This window comes from Saccopteryx bilineata, chromosome 3 (assembly GCF_036850765.1).
Source record: "Saccopteryx bilineata isolate mSacBil1 chromosome 3, mSacBil1_pri_phased_curated, whole genome shotgun sequence".
Classification (NCBI taxonomy): Eukaryota; Metazoa; Chordata; class Mammalia; order Chiroptera; family Emballonuridae; genus Saccopteryx; species Saccopteryx bilineata.
Genome location: NC_089492.1, coordinates 57,196,677 through 57,216,756, shown reverse-complemented (window position 1 = coordinate 57,216,756; position 20,080 = coordinate 57,196,677). Strand labels below are relative to the sequence as shown.

The 20,080-nt window shown below is 39.1% G+C and overlaps 2 protein-coding genes across 4 annotated transcripts in view; one reads left to right on the top strand and one right to left on the bottom strand.

Annotated features, from left to right (window-relative positions):
* The window catches only part of NSMAF (neutral sphingomyelinase activation associated factor), a 66,367-nt gene extending 65,575 nt beyond the window's left edge, over window positions 1-792 (top strand). The window contains exon 31 of the mRNA XM_066266178.1: window positions 80-792. Within this exon, the coding sequence (XP_066122275.1) occupies window positions 80-174 (95 nt within the window). The 3' untranslated portion in view covers window positions 175-792. The remainder of the gene's footprint in view (window positions 1-79) is intronic.
* A 1,005-nt stretch (window positions 793-1,797) lies between these two features.
* Window positions 1,798-20,080, bottom strand: part of SDCBP (syndecan binding protein) — a 37,286-nt gene continuing 19,003 nt past the window's right edge. For 2 of the 3 annotated variants that reach the window (XM_066266175.1, XM_066266176.1), the window contains exons 3-9: window positions 17,903-17,981; window positions 16,386-16,495; window positions 10,706-10,867; window positions 7,737-7,912; window positions 5,803-5,974; window positions 4,966-5,057; window positions 1,798-2,971 (exon numbers count right to left, since the gene is read on the bottom strand). In XM_066266175.1, the coding sequence (XP_066122272.1) occupies window positions 2,917-2,971; window positions 4,966-5,057; window positions 5,803-5,974; window positions 7,737-7,912; window positions 10,706-10,867; window positions 16,386-16,495; window positions 17,903-17,981 (846 nt within the window). In that variant the 3' untranslated portion in view covers window positions 1,798-2,916. The remainder of the gene's footprint in view (window positions 2,972-4,965; window positions 5,058-5,802; window positions 5,975-7,736; window positions 7,913-10,705; window positions 10,868-16,385; window positions 16,496-17,902; window positions 17,982-20,080) is intronic. The other variant, XM_066266177.1, reaches the window with a different exon arrangement.

Sequence of the window (20,080 nt, the reverse complement as noted above, 5' to 3'; positions counted from 1 at the left end):
AAGACAATGTAGTCCTCACTAGGGTGTCTTTGGGGACCTCCTGGTCAGCTCACTCCCTAACCCCGTCTCTTTGTCTTAGGTGCGGTGACCTGTATATGGATGAACGAACAGTGCAGCAGCATCATCACGGGAGGGGAAGACAGACAAATCCTGTTCTGGAAATTGCAGTATTAAGTGCCTTTTCCACTCCTGAATATTAAATCGGACTCTATTTAATGTATTTTTAAACTGAACTTTTAAATGAACTGGTCAGTGTGCAATGATAGTAACTAGAAGTTTTACCACATAAGAAATTTGTGGTTTTCAACTTTCTAAGTCATGGTAACTTCATTGAAAACTATTAGTTGCCATCCTCTAAAAGGCAAACAGATACAGCAGTGTTAGGGAGAAAACATTACATTGTAAGGCACATGACCGTCCCGGTATGATGATGGTCAGAAGACATGCTGAGTCACAAAGATAGTAGTAGCTAAGAGATACTGAACTGGGCTGGGGAGGCTTTGAGAGAGCTCTTAACAATGTTGAATTTTCCAAATGTGCAGTATTCTCTACTACTACTGAGTCACTATTTTTTGTCTTCCTGATCTACACAGTTGCTGCCCACTGGGTTTTTGGTATGTATGTTTTCATGGAGTGGTTACTTTCTATAACCTACTGTCCCCAGATTCTAAGAACCTGGGGAAGGATTAGCAGTTCTTATAACAACAGTAAGTTTACTGTGTATAGGAATGCTATATTTCATTATAGCTATTAAATGCTCATCTTTTCTACATTAAAAATATTTTTCTGTAATGAAACTAGTTTTCATTTTCTTATTTAAATGATTATAAAAACTAGCACCTTTTAAGAACTTTAAAGTATCAATCCTTCTAGGAAACCATACTTAGTGATGTGAATGTTGCTCTTACACTTAGAACCATCTTCGAAACCCAAGTCCAGACAGTAAAGCAGATAAACTGGGAAACACTGTTTGGTTTTTCCAAATTTCAAACAAAATAAGCTGTGAAGCAGTAACACTGATTTTCTTTTCTAAACCACAGTAATGATGTGATTTAAACTTTTTCTATACTCTTAAAAACATTATTATATCTTGTAGGTAGTATATATAGCACAGGAGGAAAATTTGCATCAGACCAGGGTGGTAGAATTAATTTTCAGTCAGTTTTTTTTTCTTTGTTTTTGTGACAGAGACAGATTAAGAGAGAGGGACAGAGAGGGACAGACAGACAGGAAGAGAGAGAGATGAGAAGCACCAATTCTTCATTGCAGCACCTTAGTTTTTCATTGATTGCTTTCTCCTGTGTCTTGGGAGGGGGGAGCCTACAGCAGACCAAGTGACCCTTGCTCAAGCCAAGCCAGTGACCTTGGGCCCAAGCTGGTGAGCCTTGCTCAAACCACTTAAGCCCGCGCTCAAGCTGGCGACCTTGGGGGTCTCGAACTTGGGCCCTCCGTGTCCCAGTCTGATGCTCTATTCACTGCGCCACTGCCTGGTCAGGCTCCAGTCAGTTTTAAATGTCATTAAACATTACTTGGTCTTAGGTATTGCCAAGGAATCTGCTGCCTCACTCAGTTCCTGGCCAGAAGGTGCAGAGCTGTAGGTCAGGTTCACAGCTGGAAGCACTTTCCCTGTGCTCCTCCTTTCCTAGCACAGAGGGCTCTGCTCAGGCCCTGATGTCAGCTGCTGAGGGATGTCTGCCCCTGTCCGCCCGTCCCCAGGTGAATTTCACATTCTTTCTGCGTCAGGCACTAGTTTTGTGAAAGCAGAGAAAAGTGTCCAAATGATGCAATAAGACAGTCTGACTAAATTTTAACTTTATTTATACATGTTTAATTGGAATAGGCATACACCAAAAATAACAAATCAGGATCAAGTGTCAATGCCATTTTGTTTGCAGGGAAGAGTTAGGAAATAGAACAAATTAGGAGGACAACACTGTAAGACCACTCCAAAGTAGCTAGGTTACATAATGCTTAGAGTAAAATGTCAAAATTAGGTATTATCCCACTTAATCTACAAATGAAACAGAAAGTCAAAAGTTTATCCTATTTAGTATAAGAATTTTTACATTAAATATATAGTGATTCATTTGTCAGAAAATGACACTAGTAACTTTGAGAAGAAGTTCCCATTATACAATGACTAGAAAATCTCAAATGCAACTAAGCAGCTATGCTGTCGCTCAGTGTGTGCCATAATGTTCTGGGCGAGTGTACATTTCAGTTTCATACAGAACTGCAGTTTGGGTTTTAGAAAGGCAGCAATAGTTATATTTTGGCTTTTACTCTAGATGCTTAACATAGGTAAGGCTACAGCTCAAGCATATTAAGTGAATGAAGGTAGTTAAAATTTAATGATAATTAATACAATCTCTTGCAACCAACATACACTGTATAATGCTTACGTGGAATGAAACCAGTGTTATTTAATTGGTGTTTTACAGACACACAATACATACACACACACAAGAAATCTATCAAAAGCAATCATTTTAACTGTACTATGGTAACAGAGTAAAATGCAAATATATCTTAGAATTAAAGTAATATGAACAGCATTACTTGATTTCTAGGATAAAGGTGACTGGTCCTAACACAAAGCTAAGCCTGCATCAGTCATCCTAATCATAATGGCTTGTGAAAGTATCAGGTTTCCAGTACAGAAACTACTAATCTATGAAAGTCAGTAAATCTTTTTGAAGTTTCACATCTGTAAAACCAGGATAAGGCTATAACTCTTTTGAAGTCTGACCAAGGTATCAGATCAAACAGTTAATATTCCCAGCTATACAATAAGACAGAAGACCTCATGCAGCATATGCTCTCTGGCTCCTAGAAAGCTTCGTGTGCATAATGTAAAGTTAAGTTGCCAAAGGAGTAAACTGGAGAAGTTCAGCCAGGTTTCCGCTGTCATGACCTTTAAACTTCAGGGATGGTGTGGTCCATCAGGCTCTTCATAATGCTTGGTGCCATCCTACAAGAGAGTCGCTTGTATTAATACTGAAGTTTGGGTTCCTTTTTTCAATTATGCTATGTTGATGCAAGAAAACTCTACTTCAAACTCAGCACCTGTCAGCATCAAGTGGGATGTTGAGGAAGAAGAGGGAAGTTCTTTATAATGAGTTCTGATTTAAGAATCTCATGTAATCTACTTGTTTTGTAAATATCCAGTGTCAAAGACTATCTGTATCTTGACTAGAAAAGTTAGGTAAGATACAAGTAAGTCTTTGCATCTAAGGCTTACGATTTTAAAAAGAAAGAGAATGAGAAGGCTGTTATGAACTGGGAGGGAAATGGGAGTGGGAAGGGGCGCCTGTCACTCATTTAAGAGAGAACTCTAGAACAGTTAGTCCTGACAGTAATTCCTATTTTTATACCCGAAGAGTAGTTAGCTGCTTTCTACCCATAAGCTGAAACTAACAATTTCATTCTAGGTATTATGTTTTTGAATCTGTTGATCTTATTTCCACATGCATGATAAATTCTGAAAGAAGGATCCTAAACTGGCTTGGTAAAAACAGCTCTGCTAAAGCCAGGATTTTAAAAGCTCCAGGGAAGATAACCTTTGCTGCCCCTTTTCTAGTCTCCCTTCCCAGCCTCCCATTCCTCATCCTCCATACACTACACCCCACACACCTCTGCCAGCCTCCCGAGATGCTCAAGAGAATACAAACCGACTCCAAGAATTTGCCATCATGAACCACAGAGGAGCCACGGTAGCGTGCAGTTGTAGTCCACTGTACTGAAACTGGAAGTGGAATGAAAGCCTGCCCGCCTCTGCCCATACACCCTTTCCTACTAGGAAATGTCAAACTGTCCGTGCATACCTGGGAAGTTGTAATGTGTCATCCACATTAACCAATTCCTCTGATTTAAATAAATCACTACACATTTTTAGATAAATACCAATGTCATCCCTTACGAAAAGAACCAAAAAGTTCAGGAACTGAAAGAAAGCAGAGGCTCTGGCAGTTGGCTCAGCAGTAGAGCATTAGCACAGTACGTGGAAGTCCCAGGTTCGATTCCCGGTCATGGCACACAGGAAGAACCAACCATCTACTTCTCTTCTCCACTCCTCTCCCTTCCTCCCTTCCTCCCTTCCTCCCTTCCTCCCTTCCTCTCCTTCCCTTCCTTCCTTCCTTCCTTCCTTCCTTCCTTCCTTCCTTCCTTCCTTCCTTCCTTCCTTCCTTCCTTCTTTCCTTCCTTCCTCTTTCTTTCTCTCTCCTTCCTTCCTTCCTTCCTTCCTTCCTTCCTTCCTTCCTTCCTTCCTTCCTTCCTTCCTTCCTTCCTTCCTCTGTCTCTTTCTCTCTCTCTCCTTCCTTTCTCTTTCTCTCTCTTCCTTCCTTCCTCTCTCTCTCCTTCCTTCCTTCCTTTCTCTCTCTCCTTCCTTCCTTCCTTCCTCTCTCTCCTTCCTTCCTTCCTCTTTCTCTTTCTTTCCTTTCTCTCTCCTTCCTTCCTCTCTCCTTCCTTCCTTCCTCTCTCCTTCCTTCCTTCCTTCCTTCCTCTCTCCTTCCTTCCTTCCTTCCTTCCTCTCTCCTTCCTTCCTTCCTTCCTTCCTTCCTTCCTTCCTTCCTTCCTTCCTTCCTTCCCTCCCTCTCTCTCTCCCTTTCTTTCTTTCTCTCTCTTTCTCTCTCTCTCTCTCTCTCTCCTCCCCTTCCATAGCCATGGCTCAAATGGCTTGAGCATTTGGTCCTGGGTGCTAAGGATGGCTCCATGGCCTTGACTCAGGTGCTGAAATATTACAGCTTGGTTGCTAAGCAATGGAGCAGCGGCCCCAGATGAGTAGAGCATTGCCCTGTAGGGGGTTTGCCAGGTGGATCCCGGTTGGGGCACATGCTGGAGTCTGTCTGCCTCCCTGCCTCCCGCCTCTCAGTTAATTAAAAAATAAGTAAAAATAAAATTTAAAAGCACAGTGATTATATTAAGTTATATGACTATAAGCATCAAGTTAAAGAACTGTCTACTTACCGTTTAATAATATGTTCAAAGATAAAAGCAGGCATGATTGTAATAGTAACTACAGTCCCAGATGTTGATAATATGTCGGCAATTTGAGAGTCCTGTTGAAAAATACATAATTTAAAATTCCACAGATATTTTATTCACTAAACATAAAATTATATGTTATTCTTGGTAAAGATATATATATGTCCTCTTATGTTTTGGTATTACCTCTAAAATCCTGACTCTTGATACAACAATTTTTTTCTGGTAAATTTTCCTACCAGGTTTAATTCTGTAGAATCATAATTTTATAGGCAGTAGCAAAATTGCTAAGTAAATTGAGTTGAAAATATTAGCAAAAAAACAAAAATATCTTTTTATGGCTTAAGTAATTTTCCCCATGTACAATGTTACCACATTCTCTCAAATCAACCAGTTTATAAAAAAAAAAGCAGGTTGTAATGAAAGACTTTAGATCTTAAAAAATCCCTATTTAGGAATTTGTGGAAGGAAAAAATATATACAAACGAAGTACTAATATAAGAACTATTACTCATTTTCTACAATCCAGATTGAAAAATAGAGCAATCATTCTTGCTAAATGCCATAAAAATCTCCAATGCCTATGTCTCCATAAAATTCTAGTTCTTCAGAGATCATCTAGTCCAGCCCCCTTTCTCAGGAACAGGAACTCGGGCCGGAATACAGTTAGTACAGAGCACAGCCCCAGGTCCTTGGCACCGGTCTCCCCCGGTTTCTGTATTTTGGAGGTCAGTATGAAAACAGGATCATTTAAATAGAAAAATAAAAAAGACATTTGCTAAAATAACAGCAGAACAAGACACAAGTTCTATTCCTCACCTTCAATCCAATGACATTCTGTCCATTAATTTCACAGATGTTATGTTCTGTGAGAAGACCGTTTCTGGCTGCAGAACTGTCTTTTACTATGGATGTTATTTTTCCATTTTTAAAGATAAAACCAACATGTCCAGTACTATCCTTATGCATAGTAATGGTGCGTTCAAAGGGCCTGTAAACACAATGGGTTCAATTAAAAATTACATACTAAACATTTTAATGGTCTTCTATTCTGCCCTACTGGATACTTTGTTATAATAAACTCAGTGTTTCTAATACAAGCAACCAAGTATGGGTTGGCTGTGATATTGCACATTTATAGAGCATCTTAGCATAAAAAAGTACAGTTGACTCTTCAACAATGTGGTGGATTAGGAGCACTGATTCCCGTGCAGCAGAAAATCTGCAGCCCTGGCCAGTTGGCTCAGTGGTAGAGCGTTGGCATGACGTGTGGATGTCCGGGATTAGATTCTTGGTTAGGACACACAGGAGAAGTGACCATCTGCTTCTTCATCCCTCCCCTCCACTTCTCTCTCTCTTCTTCCCACAGCCATGGCTTGACCGGCTCCAGTGAGTTGGCCATGGCTCTGTGGCCTCCACCTCAGGCACTAAAAAAAATGGCTTGGCTGCTAAGCAACAGAGCAACAGCACCAGATGGGCAGAGCATCACCCCCTAGTGGGCTTGCCAGGTGGATCCTGGTACAGGCACATGTAGGAATCTGTCTCTCTGCCTCCCTTCCTCTCACTAAAAAAAAAAAAAAAAAAAAATCTGCAGGGAAATTTGGAGTCTGCTGGCCCTTTACATCCATAGATTCCCAACAGTGGTTCAAAACAGTGGCCCTTGTACAACATGTGTTTGAGCTGCTCAGGTCTGCATATTAATTGTGTATAATTGGACCCGTAGAGTTCAAACCCATGGTGTTCAAGGTTCAACTGTATTTTTTTTTTAATTTATCCATTATGGTTTGCCTAAATTACTAATTAAGATTTTCTTTTTAAGTATCAAACACTTAACTGGCTTCTAGAAAGTTCTTTTAGAAAGAAAGGCATATAATTATGATAACCAGGCAGCCAGTTGTCTCAAAGGCTGTCATGCCAGTTATACTCGCTTACCACTCTATAATTCTGCCGTCATGTCAATATATGGATTTTCTTATAAACCTGTGTTTTTAAAAATTCAGAACAGTAATATCTTCCTGTTGGCCCATGTTACTCTTTTCCTTAGATATAAAGCAAAAATGGCATTCATCTACGAATGTTTACTAAATACCTACCCATGTGTAACAAACTAGAAACATGAAAGCAAAAAGTTTAACTGAGAATGAAAACCCAAAGCTAACTGGAACAATATGACATAGGTCCACCCTTAATATTTGTGAGGGTTGGGGCAAGAAAATAAATGGAGGCCCATATTTCATGAACTAAATGCATGTTTAGTAATAAACAAATTAACTGCTAAATAAAATGTTCCATCCCCTGACCTTGACAACTAGAGCTTCATAGTCACCTAAAAACCCAGATTTGTTTTCAGAACTCACAGAGACTTGGAGCTCTGCAGGGACCCTGACACTCATACTACACTGCATGTCTAAGCAGCAAAGTGCAGAGTGAGGCCATAGACTCCATGCTGCTTACTTTCCCAACATACATTTTCTATTTTCTAGAGAAATAGATTAAGACAGGAAAGTAACTCCTTAGGCAATAAATTTCTATAAGCTCTGAAATAAAAAGTATATGCAAAAATAAAAGTATATGCTATTTTTAAAAAATCAAACTATGTAAGAAAACTCTGTTCCACACAATTTTAAGACTCTAAGGCTCATCAATAACATTTAATTATTTCTTGCAACAGAATACGATATTTACAAAATCTGAAAAGCATAAGAAAATGGAAAACTGGTCTTGATCCCATCTGAATTGTTCAGTCGGCTTACCTGTCACGAATCGTCATAGTGATCTTCTCTCCAAACGCCTGTTTGAGCACCTTGTGCGCTTTATCCGAGCTCCAGCCTGCACAGTTTTCCCCGTTGATCTGGAGGACTTGGTCCCCGAATCTCAGACCAACCAATGAGGCTGGAGAATTTGCCTGGACTAGCTGAACAAATATACCCTAGAGAATAAGAAAACAACTTTAGTCATAGTCCACTATTAAGACATAGTTTGAAAATGCTGGAAAATTAGAAAGCAACTACACTGCTCACAAAAATTAGGGGAGATTTTACAACTTTATATTTGTTTTGAGATATCCCCTAATTTTTGTGAGCAGTATATCTGGGGATCTACCCTCATAAATAAAAAATAAAATTATATGAATATAAGTGTTATTACCCCCTAAAAAGAAATTAAAAAGCTTATCAAGGCAAAAATCCCAAGAAATAAGGCAAAAATGGTAAGATTTCAATATTGATTTATACCTTAAATCATTTACCCTCATCATCTTGAAATAAAGACTAAGGAAAACAAAGTAGGATTGCTATAATACATGTAAGCTTCTGTGAGTCTGACAAGACTGAATAGGTATTAGCCACATGATCACTATTGAGGGGAAAGCAAGACAAGTGTTAGAAGTCTTTTTATTTTTTATAGTTTAAAAAATGACAGTATAAGGTCATAACTCTACCTTTTGAGTTGAAGGATTCCTTTACTCACTTCTTAAATTGTGTACAATCAAGTAGAGTGGGGTTTATTTAACAGCCTAAAAAGGTGGCACATTCAACACCACTACACAGCAAAGGAAACCATCGACAAAATGAAAAGGCAAACCACTGAATGGGAGAACATATTTGCCGATAGGTCTGATAAGGGGTTAATATGCAAACTTATTATAAAGAACTTATAAAATCCAACAGCAAAAAAACCCAATCCGATTAAAAAATGAGAAAGGACCTAACTAGACACTTCTAAAGAGGACATACAGATGCTAATATAGAAAGGACTGTCAACCTCACTAATCATCAAAGAAATGCAAATTAAAACCACAATGAGATGTCACCTCAACTGTCAGAATGACTATCATCAATAAATCAACAAACAACAAATATTGGCGAGGGTGTGGAGAAAAGGGAACCCTCCTGCACTGTTGGTGGGAATGCAGACTGGTGCAGCCACTGTGGAAAACAGTATAGAGTTACTTCAAAAAATAAAAAATGGAGCTGCCTTATGACCCAGTGATTCCACTTCTCGGGCTATATCCAAAAAAACCTGAAACCCTAATTCAAAAGAACATATGTACCACTATATTCACTGCAGTGCTATTTACAATAGCCAACATTTGGAAGCCCGCCCAAATGCCCACCAGTAAATGAGTGGATAAAAAAGCTGCGTTTATATTAGATACAATGGACTACTATGCGGCCATAAAAAAGAAGGAAATCTTACCCCTTGTGTCAGCATGAATGAACCTGAAGAACATTATGTCAAGTGAAATAAAAGCCATTCAGAGAAAGACAAGTACTATATGATTTCATTCATATGTGGACTCTAATGAACTCACAAGCAAAATTGAGACGGATTCATTGATAGTGAGCAGGCTGACAGCTACGTGGGGTGCTATGTAAGAAGGGAGGAGGGATTGGGCAAAAAAAGCTCATGAACACAGTGTGGTGTGAGGGGGTGGAGGAAGGTATAGGAAGGATAATCAGGTGTCCCCAAACTACGGCCCCTGGGCCGCATGCGGCCCCCTGAGGCCATTTATCCGGCCCCCCTCCGCACTTCCGGAAGGGGCACCTCTTTCATTAGTGGTCAGTGAGAGGAGCACTGTATGTGGCGGACCTCCAACAGTCTGAGGGACAGTGAACTGGCCCTCTGTGTAAAAAGTTTGGGGACCCCTGAATGGTGATGAACGGAGAGACTTGGGGGGTCGGTGAACACACAATACAGTCAGTATACAGAGATGTGTTGCAGAATAGGGCACCTGAAACCTGTATAATTATGTTAACCTGTGTCACCCCAATAAATTCAATTAAAAAATTAAGTTTTAAAAAAATGAATAAGGTGCCTATGAAGAGTATCTTGTCTCTTTAGGGCAGAGAGAGAGGCAGGAAGAAACCCTAGCACAAGGGGCAACAAATACTTTATTCACTGAAAAGGAAGGGAGAGCATCAGACTCAGAGCTTCCCAGAGAAGCTCGCTGATGTCCTGAGTAAGCTACAGCATACAAAGACATCAATGCCCTCAGCCCTTTACCACAATGTGCCAAGCTCCTTATTTTCTACGTGAAAAGGTTGGATACAATGAGCTGAGTGCAACCTCAGGACTTAAAGGGAATCCAATAAGGCAATGCCTAAAGCCATAAATTGGGGTAAAAACTTGGCAGGTCCTTGACAATCCTGCATGATTCTTCAGTGAGTATCTCTGCTTAATTCCTTCAGCATGGCGAAGGAGAGACAGGAAGCAATGATAAAGTAAAGTAATGGCTACCCTAATTAGAAAGTCACCTTCCTAATGACTATTAAACTCAAATTGAAGGATGGAAATAACAAAACTGTAAAAACCACTTCACAACAAGTTAAATGATCATCCTTTCATTTAAAAATACTCATCATTAAGACCACTCATTTTCATTGGTCTGTCTTTTCTTAACTTCCACATCTGTTGCTCCATTTCAGTGCCAGAATTCTGTTTGTGTAAACTCTGTTGTAATATACGCAGACAAGTGAACTGTATTCCAGAAAAGGACTCAAAGAAGAAAAAAAAAGGTACTGTTGGAAGTCCTAACTCTGCCTCTTCAGAATAGGTTATCTCCAAGTGGAAAACATTTAAGTTAACAAATTTAAAGTATTCTTGATTTTAGATATACCATTAAAGTTTATTAAATCATTTCATTTTAAATTATTCTAACACTGATCATTTAATAGCCTATAAGCTATTTAAACTAATTTAAACAGATATTAAAAATACTTACATTATCTACTGATTTAAGCCTGAGCCCAATTTTCCCATCTTGATCCTTACACAAAATGACTTCACGGATTCCTTGCTTAATTTCTGCTCTACGTATCCCAACATCATTACCAGTTACAGGAGCCACCATGTAGTTCATACTGGAAGGTCTTGCTACCAACTGCTGACAAAAAGATATACGTGTCAATATTTACAAACATTTTCCATAAAAAAAATTATAAAATAACTTGAATGTACTTGTCTGTGATTTCCCAAAAAATAATCTATAAATTATTTCCTTCAGGTAGTTTGATTTATGTCAAAATGACCCTGGCTTTCATTTACTAATTCCTCAGGTAATGTACTCCCACATTTATCATCTCTAATAGATTCAATGACTAACTCTCCCTACTGCCTCCTAAGTTCACTGCCATTAGTTTCATGTGTACTTTGACTTGTCTTCAACTCAAATGTATGATCCTTAAACTTACAGGCCATAACATAGTTTTGAAACTTAGGAAATATTTTCCAGCTCTGATATTTAGCAATCTATTTACCTTTCAAGTTGCTTATAAAAGGGAAACCTTAACTCACAGTGCCAGTGTGAGGATTAAATAAAAGTCCACATTATATGAATGTTCCCTTTATTTTTTTTTATTTTTATTTTTTTGTGACAGAGAGACAGAGATGGAAAGATAGGGACAGACAGGAAGGGAAAAAGATGAGAAGCAGCAATTCTTTGTTGTTTAGTTATTCATTGATTGCTTTCTCATGTGCCTTGACCAGGGAGCTACAGCAGAGCGAGTGACCCCTTGCTCAAGCCAGCGACCTTGAGTTCAAGTCAGCTACCATGGGGTCATCTCTATGATCCCACAGTAAAGCCAACGACCCCGCACCCAAGCTAGATAAGCCCACGTTCAAGCCAACGACCTCAGGGTTTCGAACCTGGGTCCTCTGTATGCCAGTCCAACACTCTATCCACTGTGCCACCACCTGGTCAGGCTGAATGTTTCTTTTTTTTTGGGGGGGGGTGCTCATCAGAGATGCTTTCATATTTATTATTATTAATATTTTGTTAGCATTCATCTTTTTTTGACTCATAGCTGCCTGTCTTTTTGTTTTGTTTTTTTCTGACCCATTTTTTTATTATTATTAATTTTAATGGGGTGACATTGATAAATCAGGGTACATATGTTCAGAGAAAATATCTCCAGGTTATTTTTCCCCCCTTTTATTTTCCGGGTTATTTTGACATTTGATTATGTTGCATACCCATCACCCAAAGTCAAATTGTCTTCCGTCACCTTCTATCTGGTTTTCTTTGTGCCCGTGAATGTTTCCTTTAATAAACATCTATGGATCAGACAAATATAGGCACAAACCAAACTGCGTAAGAATAGCAGGGGCACGTGTCAGGTACCATATTACAAGTTTCCCATTGTTTTCAAGTTTTCTTGACCAAAACTGGTTTCTTATTTTACGTGGACCCTTTCCGCAACCAATAAGACAGTGAGGGAAGAGCTTACCAAGGCTTAACTGGAATCTGTCATGAAAGCTCTCCTCTACCTAAGCACTGTGCTGCCCAGAGCGGCTATCATAGGCAAAGAGAAGCCTCAGCTACACTCACACCACAGGTTAAACTTCTGTCCAGAATTCATGTTAATTATGACAGCATATTCTAAAGCTGAGAGTCTAACACAACTATACAAGAAATCAGAACAATGTCTGTATTACTTATGAAGAATTACAAAGATTCAAAAGAAATAACAGCTATGAGACAGGAAAATCAAGTAATGAGACAGAAAAGAAAAAAATTCAGATGCAAATGAATTATTTAGTTCAGCTGGATTACAGAAAAAAAGAAAGTTTTGAAGTGGGTTTTATTTCTACAATTATTTTACAAAAAATAATTTCCAACAAAATTACCTAAATGTGTTCTTACTTACCATGGCCATTATGATCAACACCATGTTATTATGTCTGCCCTCTCCTCCACTCTCTGTAAGCAACCATCTCTTTCCGGCAAGAACTACTTCAAGAACCTTCTAGACCAGTGGTCCCCAACCTTTTTTGGGCCACGGACCGGTTTAATGTCAGAAAATATTTTCACGGACCGGCCTTTAGGGTGGGATGGATAAATGTATCAAGTGACCGAGACAAGCGTCAAGAGTGAGTCTTAGATGGATGTAACAGAGGGAATCTGGTCATTTTTTAAAAATAAAACATCTTTCAGACTTAAATATAAATAAAACGGAAATAATTTAAGTTATTTATTCTTTCTCTGCGAACCGGTACCAGTCCGCGGCCCCAGGGTTGGGACCACTGTTCTAGATAGTCTCTGTTTCTAGAACTCCTTGTTCTACTACCCATTCTCCACACAGCAAACATAGAATTCTTTTTAAAAAATCAGATTATACACCCCTCCCACAACTCAGATCCCAAACCCTTACCATGGTCTAGAACAGGGGTCCCCAAACTACAGCCGGAGGGCCGCATGCGGCCCCCTGAGGCCATTTATCCAGCCCCCGCCGCACTTCTGGAAAGGGCACCTCTTTCATTGGTGGTCAGTGAGAGGAGCATAGTTCCCATTGAAACACTGGTCAGTTTGTTGATTGAAATTTACTTATTCTTTATTTTAAATATTGTATTTGTTCCCATTTTGTTTTTTTACTTTAAAATAAGATATGGACAGTGTGCATAGGGATTTGTTCAGTTTTTTTTTTATAGTCTGGCCCTCCAGCGGTCTGAGGGACAGTGAACTGGCCCCCTGGTAAAAAGTTTGGGGCCCCCTGGTCTAGAAGGTCCCAGACTACCTGGCCCAACCATCCTACAATGTCATCTGCTACCACATTTGCCTTCTTTCCTCTGCCCATCAGACAGGCCTTCACTCTTGGGTCTACCAAGTTCATTTCTGCCTGAGGCTTTCAAATCGTCTGTCTATACACTGTGAAATGTTCTCCCACCACACATTCACATATCTCACTCCCTCATTTCATTCAGCTCTCTGCTCAAATGTCAACCTGTCAAAGAGAAGGCACAAGCTTACCATGCTGATATACAGCCCTAGCACTGTCTTTACTTACTGTTCTTCAACGTGTAGTAAGTATCAGCTTATTTGTTTAGAATGTGAATTTCACTAGGATGGGAAGAGTTCACAGAAACCTCTAACTATAAATAAAACAAAAAGAAAAAAAAAAGGTAGGGCACTAAAGAGCCCTAGTTTGGACACTTCAAAGATGAAGGTTTAGATCATCCCACTAGGAATTAAGGAGAAAAGAAAAGGCAGCTGAAGTGCCAGACAAGGGAAGGAGGAGTGGACAATACTCCCTATGGCCTCCTGACGAGTTAGCAAAATAAGAATCACAGCACCGCCTGACCAGGCGGTGATGCAGTGGACAGGGCGTCGGACTGGGACGTGGAGGACTCAGGTTCGAAACCCTGAGGTCACCAGCTTGAGCGCAGCTCATCTGGTCTGAGCAAAGGTCACCACCTTCAGCTCAAGGTCACTGGCTTCAGCAAGGGGACACTCAGTCTGCTGTAGCCCCTGATCAAGGCACATATGAGAAAGCAATCAATGAACAACTGAGGTGCCACAACAAGGAATTGATGCTTCTCATTTTTCTCCCTTCCTGTCTGTTCCTATCTGTCCCTCTCTGTCACAAAAGAAGAAAAAAAAGAAAAAAGAATTGCAGCACCTAAGACTGTCTTCTTCTCTGACTTTAAGTATAAACTTTCTATACATGTAGCAACTAATCTTTTCATTCCTCCCCACCTTTTACTTTAATATATGAATTGATAGTGGTTAACTTTATCCTTTTGTCTTTAGGTTAACAATATTCAGCTGGGAATGTGAATATTTAGAGGAGTTATTAACATCGCCCAGTAACTGACGGCAGGGACCATTGCCCTGAGATGGCCAGGATAGCTGGTGGTGTCTGTCTAGGGAAAAGGTCAGAGGAACATTATTTTTAGTGGTAACTGGCTTAATTTCATACACCTTGAGTTAAGAATGATTTTTATATTTCTGAAAATGTGCAAATAAACAAAGAAAATAGTAAAAATATGTGACAGAGACCATGTGTAAGCCAGCAAAATCTAAAATATTTGCTGTGGGTTCCTTAATAGAAAATATTTGCTGAATCTCAATTTTATGAAGATCTGCATCTTTTAAGGGAAATTAGAAAGTTGTTATTGCTGTCATGTAAAGTTAGAATATTTGTCAAACATACTGGGTAGTCACAGAGTAGGCAGTGTCAGATGATAAACTACTGTCCATCAGCTCCAAACCCACACTTGTAGACTCTATGTGATCATGCTGGGTGTTAACTGTGCAAATGACAGGTTCCTTGGTCAGCGGTTCCTGGTTAGCATCTTCCACACAAGGCACTAGAGGGAGGCTGGCAGGCTGGGAGGGGGACAAGTACCTTGCTCCTTGTCTGCTTCTGGTTCCCATCACTGCCTGGGCCTAGCCCTGACCCTTGGGGGCAGCAGCTAACCCCGTCCTTCAGCTCCGGCTGACTCCCAGAAGTAGCCTCCCTAGAGCCCCTCAGAGGTCCGTGCCCTCCCTCCGCCGTGGCCAGAGGCCCAGCTCCCTGCAGCTCCTCTTCCCAGGAGCTTCCAGGTTCCAGTAACTCAACTCTTCCCTATGCTTCTCCAGTCCTACTTTCTGAAATTACAACTGTATTCCATTTTTGTTTGTTACAATTCTTCAACCTCTTTATCTAATTTCTTGAATTATCTGTTGAAATATTTGTGATTTGTTTTCTCAAATGAACCCTAACTCATATAAAAAAGTTTTCAATAAATATATGGTAAATAAATAAATAAATGTCAGGTACTTTATGAAGCGCTGGGATTATGGCAACATACAGACAGGGACCCTGTCTTCATAAAGTATTTACTATAACTACTGTATTTTCCCATGTATAAGACGCAACCTCTTTTGAAAAATTTGGGGTCTAAAAATTGTGTGTGTCTTATACAGTGGTTGTAGTTTTTTTTACTTGCATTTCCCACTTTTTCCCACTTGTTTTTGCTCTTGTTGCTGTAGTTTTTTAACTTGCATTTCCCACTTGTCTTTTTTTCAAATTTTGGGCCCCAAAATTAAGGTGCGTCTTATACATGGAGAAATACAGTATAATAAGTGCTATAAAGTGCTATGGTCTTGTAGCAATGACCTTAACAAAAGTTTATGAAATACTACATATTTAAGCATACAATTTGGGGTCTAATTACAAAGAACATTAGACATCAAAATGTTAAAAAAATTATGAACAAGAGAAAGCTATGATAGACCTGTACTTTGTAATGATTCCTCGAGCAGCAGCTTAGTACTGTTTATTTAACATGTTAATAGAGGAAATGTAAGACTACTGTAATAATCTAGGTTAGAAATACAGGAACTCTGAATAAGGTTATATTAGGACTGGAAAGGATAAAAAGAATACAAGAAACACAGTGGAGACAAAACCCCTAGATCTTGGTAACTGACTAAATGCAGAAGACAAAAGAATGAACTAAAAAGTCAGAAGCATCTGAATTTTTAACTCCTAATAAATTAGGAAAGTGATAAGAGTCTAAAATTTCTGAGAAGAGAGGTCAATGCTAAAGTTATAAATATATATTAGCCACAGAGACATGAGCTTATATTTATGTATACAGTATCATCTTATATAATTCAAAATTAATTACATTATACATACCCCCGGAGTTGGTGCTCCAGAGACCATGGCCATATTTGCATGTATTTCTTCTGCATTTAAAATCAGGCCCATGTACTGAGAAAGTTCCGGATACAATTTAGGATAGAGATCTAAAATAAATAAATGAATGAAGACATAAACATTAGTAGTCAAAATAAAAACTATTGTTATAATGGGCTTCTACTTGTGTTAATAATCTGAGACTTCTAAAAATTCAGAAAAGTACAAATAATTTAGCCAAATAAATTGTCTTACCTTTCCTTTAACTTAACTGATTTGATAAGCAATTTTGTGAACAACCACTGATTCTCCACTATAAAACAACTGACCAAGGCAGCTACTTTATAACTCATTTAGTAAACATGGCTAGGAAATGATTCTTCTGAACAAGTTACAATTTTAAAAAATAAAATCAATGCTTGTCTATTTATTTAGTGTCATTATTTTAAGAATGTTAACCACATTCCAATGAAATCTTGGAAACAGTATATTAACAGTATTTAACTTAGTGATCCAGTTAGATACTATTTCCAAAAGCTCTTTTTTACATGATTTATTTGTGACTTAAAATGGATTTTCTAACAGAAACAATATTATAAATGTTATAAGAGGCCACAAAAACATATTTAACTCTCCTTTTGTATCTTACTTAAGACATATTTAGGGGTTCTCCTCGGAATCCCCATGAATTTAGAAGGAAGAGGGGACCAAAGAGAAGGATATGGAGACTGAGTAGAGATTCCAGGATTTGGGAAGGTCCCCCAAAGGGACGCAGTTGGAAATTCCAACCATTCCTCCTTCCCTCAATATAGAGGACAGTTCAGGAAGTTAAAGAGCAGGAGTATGGGCACAGTTCACATAATGAATCAGTCTTAAGTTAGGAACTTATGAGGGCTAAAATGTAACTTAATTTCCATTAGGCCTTAAAATACGTTTGATATTCGTAGTTCACTTTCTTGATTAAAGGTTTAGGTTTTGAAATAAACATATTTTTCTTCTTACTACTAGAGCTTTAATCACCAATTTTAAGCTGCATTTTTTTTTTTTTTTTTTTTTTTGTATTTTTTCTAAGTTAGAAGCGGGGAGGCAGTCAGGCAGAATCCCACACACGCCCGACCAGGATCCACCTGGCATGCCCACCAGAGGGTGATGCTCCGCCCATCTGGGGCATTGCTCCATTGCAGCCAGAACCATTCTAGCACCTGAGGCAGAGGCCATAGAGCCATCCTCAGCACCTGGGCCAAGTTTGCTCCAATGGAACCTCGGCTGCGGGAGGGGAAGAGAGAGACAGAGAAGAAGGAGAGGGGGAAGGGTGGAGAAGCAGATGGGCGCTTCTCCTGTGTGCCTGATAGGGAATCAAACCCAGGACTTCCACACGCTGGGCTGACGCTCTACCACTGAGCCAACCAGCCAGGTCTCGCTGCATAATTTTTTTTTATATCATGGATTCCTTATTTCAGCAAAATAAGGCTTAAAGATTTCTGTTTAAGGAGAATGAACCCAAAATATAAACCTACTTCCATCTTGAGAGATAGGAGCAGCTGCTTCTGACAAAATTGCTGGGTTGGCAGGGTTAGCAGAAAAGGCACTTTGAGCCTGAAAAAGAAAAGAAAATTCTAACAATAATGTCATATATGTACTTAAAATTCTTACATGACTTATAAGTTAAATTCAGTACTTCCAAAAAGAAACTATAACACTGAAGTTGTACTCAAGAAAGTTTGATTTCAAACATTTCAGCAATGTATTTTTCAAAAAAAAAAAAACCTTGCAAATCAAAAGTATTTTTCATATTCTAAATATTTAACATTATCACAGAAAATCTGACTAACCATTTTACATCTTATAACCATTATTTCATAGTGCAGCTGCAAAACTAATTAACATTTTCAAAGTGCATTATAAAATGTACCACTTTAGGCCTGACCTGTGGTGGCACAGTGGATAAAGAGTCAACCTGGAAACACTGAGGTTGCCGGTTCAAAACCCCGGCTTGCCTGGTCAAGGCACATGTGGGAGTTGATGCTTCCTGCTCCTCCCCCTTCTCTCTCTCTCTTTTTCTCCCCCCTCCTCTCTAAAAATAAATAAAAAATTTTTTATAAAATGTACCACTTTACAGTTTCATTATTCTTTTAATAGTCTAAAAATGTTATTTGCATAAGAAAAAAAGCTCAATCATATTCATGTAAAAGTCACATATCAGTCTGACTTGTGGTGGCGCAGTGGATAAAACCTCAACCTGGAATGCTGAGGTCGCTGGTTCAAAACCCCAGGCTTCCCCGGTCAAGGCACAAACAAGACACAACTACTACAGAGTGGATCACTGCCACTCCTTCCCCACCCCTTCTCTCCTACCCTCTCTCTAAAGTCAATAAAGTCTTTTTAAAAAATGTTAAAAGTCCCATATCAGATAAACACCTACAAATTTAAATACTTATTAAGTTATTAAAACTTATTTTGCCATTTTACCCTACCATCCTGAAATAAACTTTATTTTAGCATGTATAAGAAGTCACTATGCTACACTAAATACAAAATCATTACCAAGTATGCGAAACACATATTTTATCACTGATGTAAAAACTCATAGTATAATTTTTAACTGTTAACCTTCCAAAATCACTGTGACAGTATCTACATCAGCAGGGTTACTCATGCTCAGGTATGCCCGGAACTCCTCTCGGGGCTGTCTTCATAGCCCACATTGTATTAAGTAACCACTGATGGAAATCCTTTCTCCTTTACAGATACATCTGACTTTCTGAAATAGCTGTCTTTTAGAGACAAGGTTGGTAATAAGTTGTATGACCCATGTCTAATAACACTTTTTACATAATCATAAATTTGTCGACTGAGTAATGAAGTTTATACCTATATTTCAACCTAGCCCTGATATTAATGCCAAGAGTAGTCCCAAAGATCTTGGAGAGATGGAAGCTTAATTTAACTAAGTATGACCTACAAGAGCATTGAATGGTACTTTACTCATGGTCTATAAATGTTCTCGTATGCTTGTTTATCGAGTCATTCTTCAATATTCACTCTTTATAACTTGTCACATTCTAAACTGAAATAGAATGCAGCATGAGCCTGACCAGGTGGTGGCGCAGTGGATAGAGCATCGGACTGGCATGTGGAGGACCCAGGTTTAAAACCCTGAGGTTGCCAGCTTGAACACAGGCTCATCTGGTTTGAGCAAAGCTCACCAGCTTGAGCCTAAGGTCACTGGCTTGAGGAAGGGGTCCCTCAGTCTGCTGTAGCACCCCCCCCCCCCGTCAGGGCACATATGAGAGAGCAATTAATGAACTAAGGTACTGCAACGAAGAATTGATGCTTCTCATCTCTCTCCCTTCCTGTCTATCTGTCCTTATCTGTCCCTATCACAAAAAAGAAAAAAAGAAAAGAAAAAAGGAATGCGGCATGAAAATATAATTCTACATAATACTCCACAAACTGTAAGTATACTGCTCAAAAAAATTAGTGGATATTTTATCACTGCATATTCATTTTGAAATATTCCCTAATTTTTTTTAAGACTTTATTCATTTTAGACAGGAGAGAGACAGAGAGAGAGAGAGAGAGAGAGAAGGGAGGAGCAGGAAGCATCAACTCCCATATGTGCCTTGACCAGGTAAGCCCAGGGTTTTGAACCAGCGACCTCAGCATTCCAGGACAACGCTTTATCCACTGCGCCA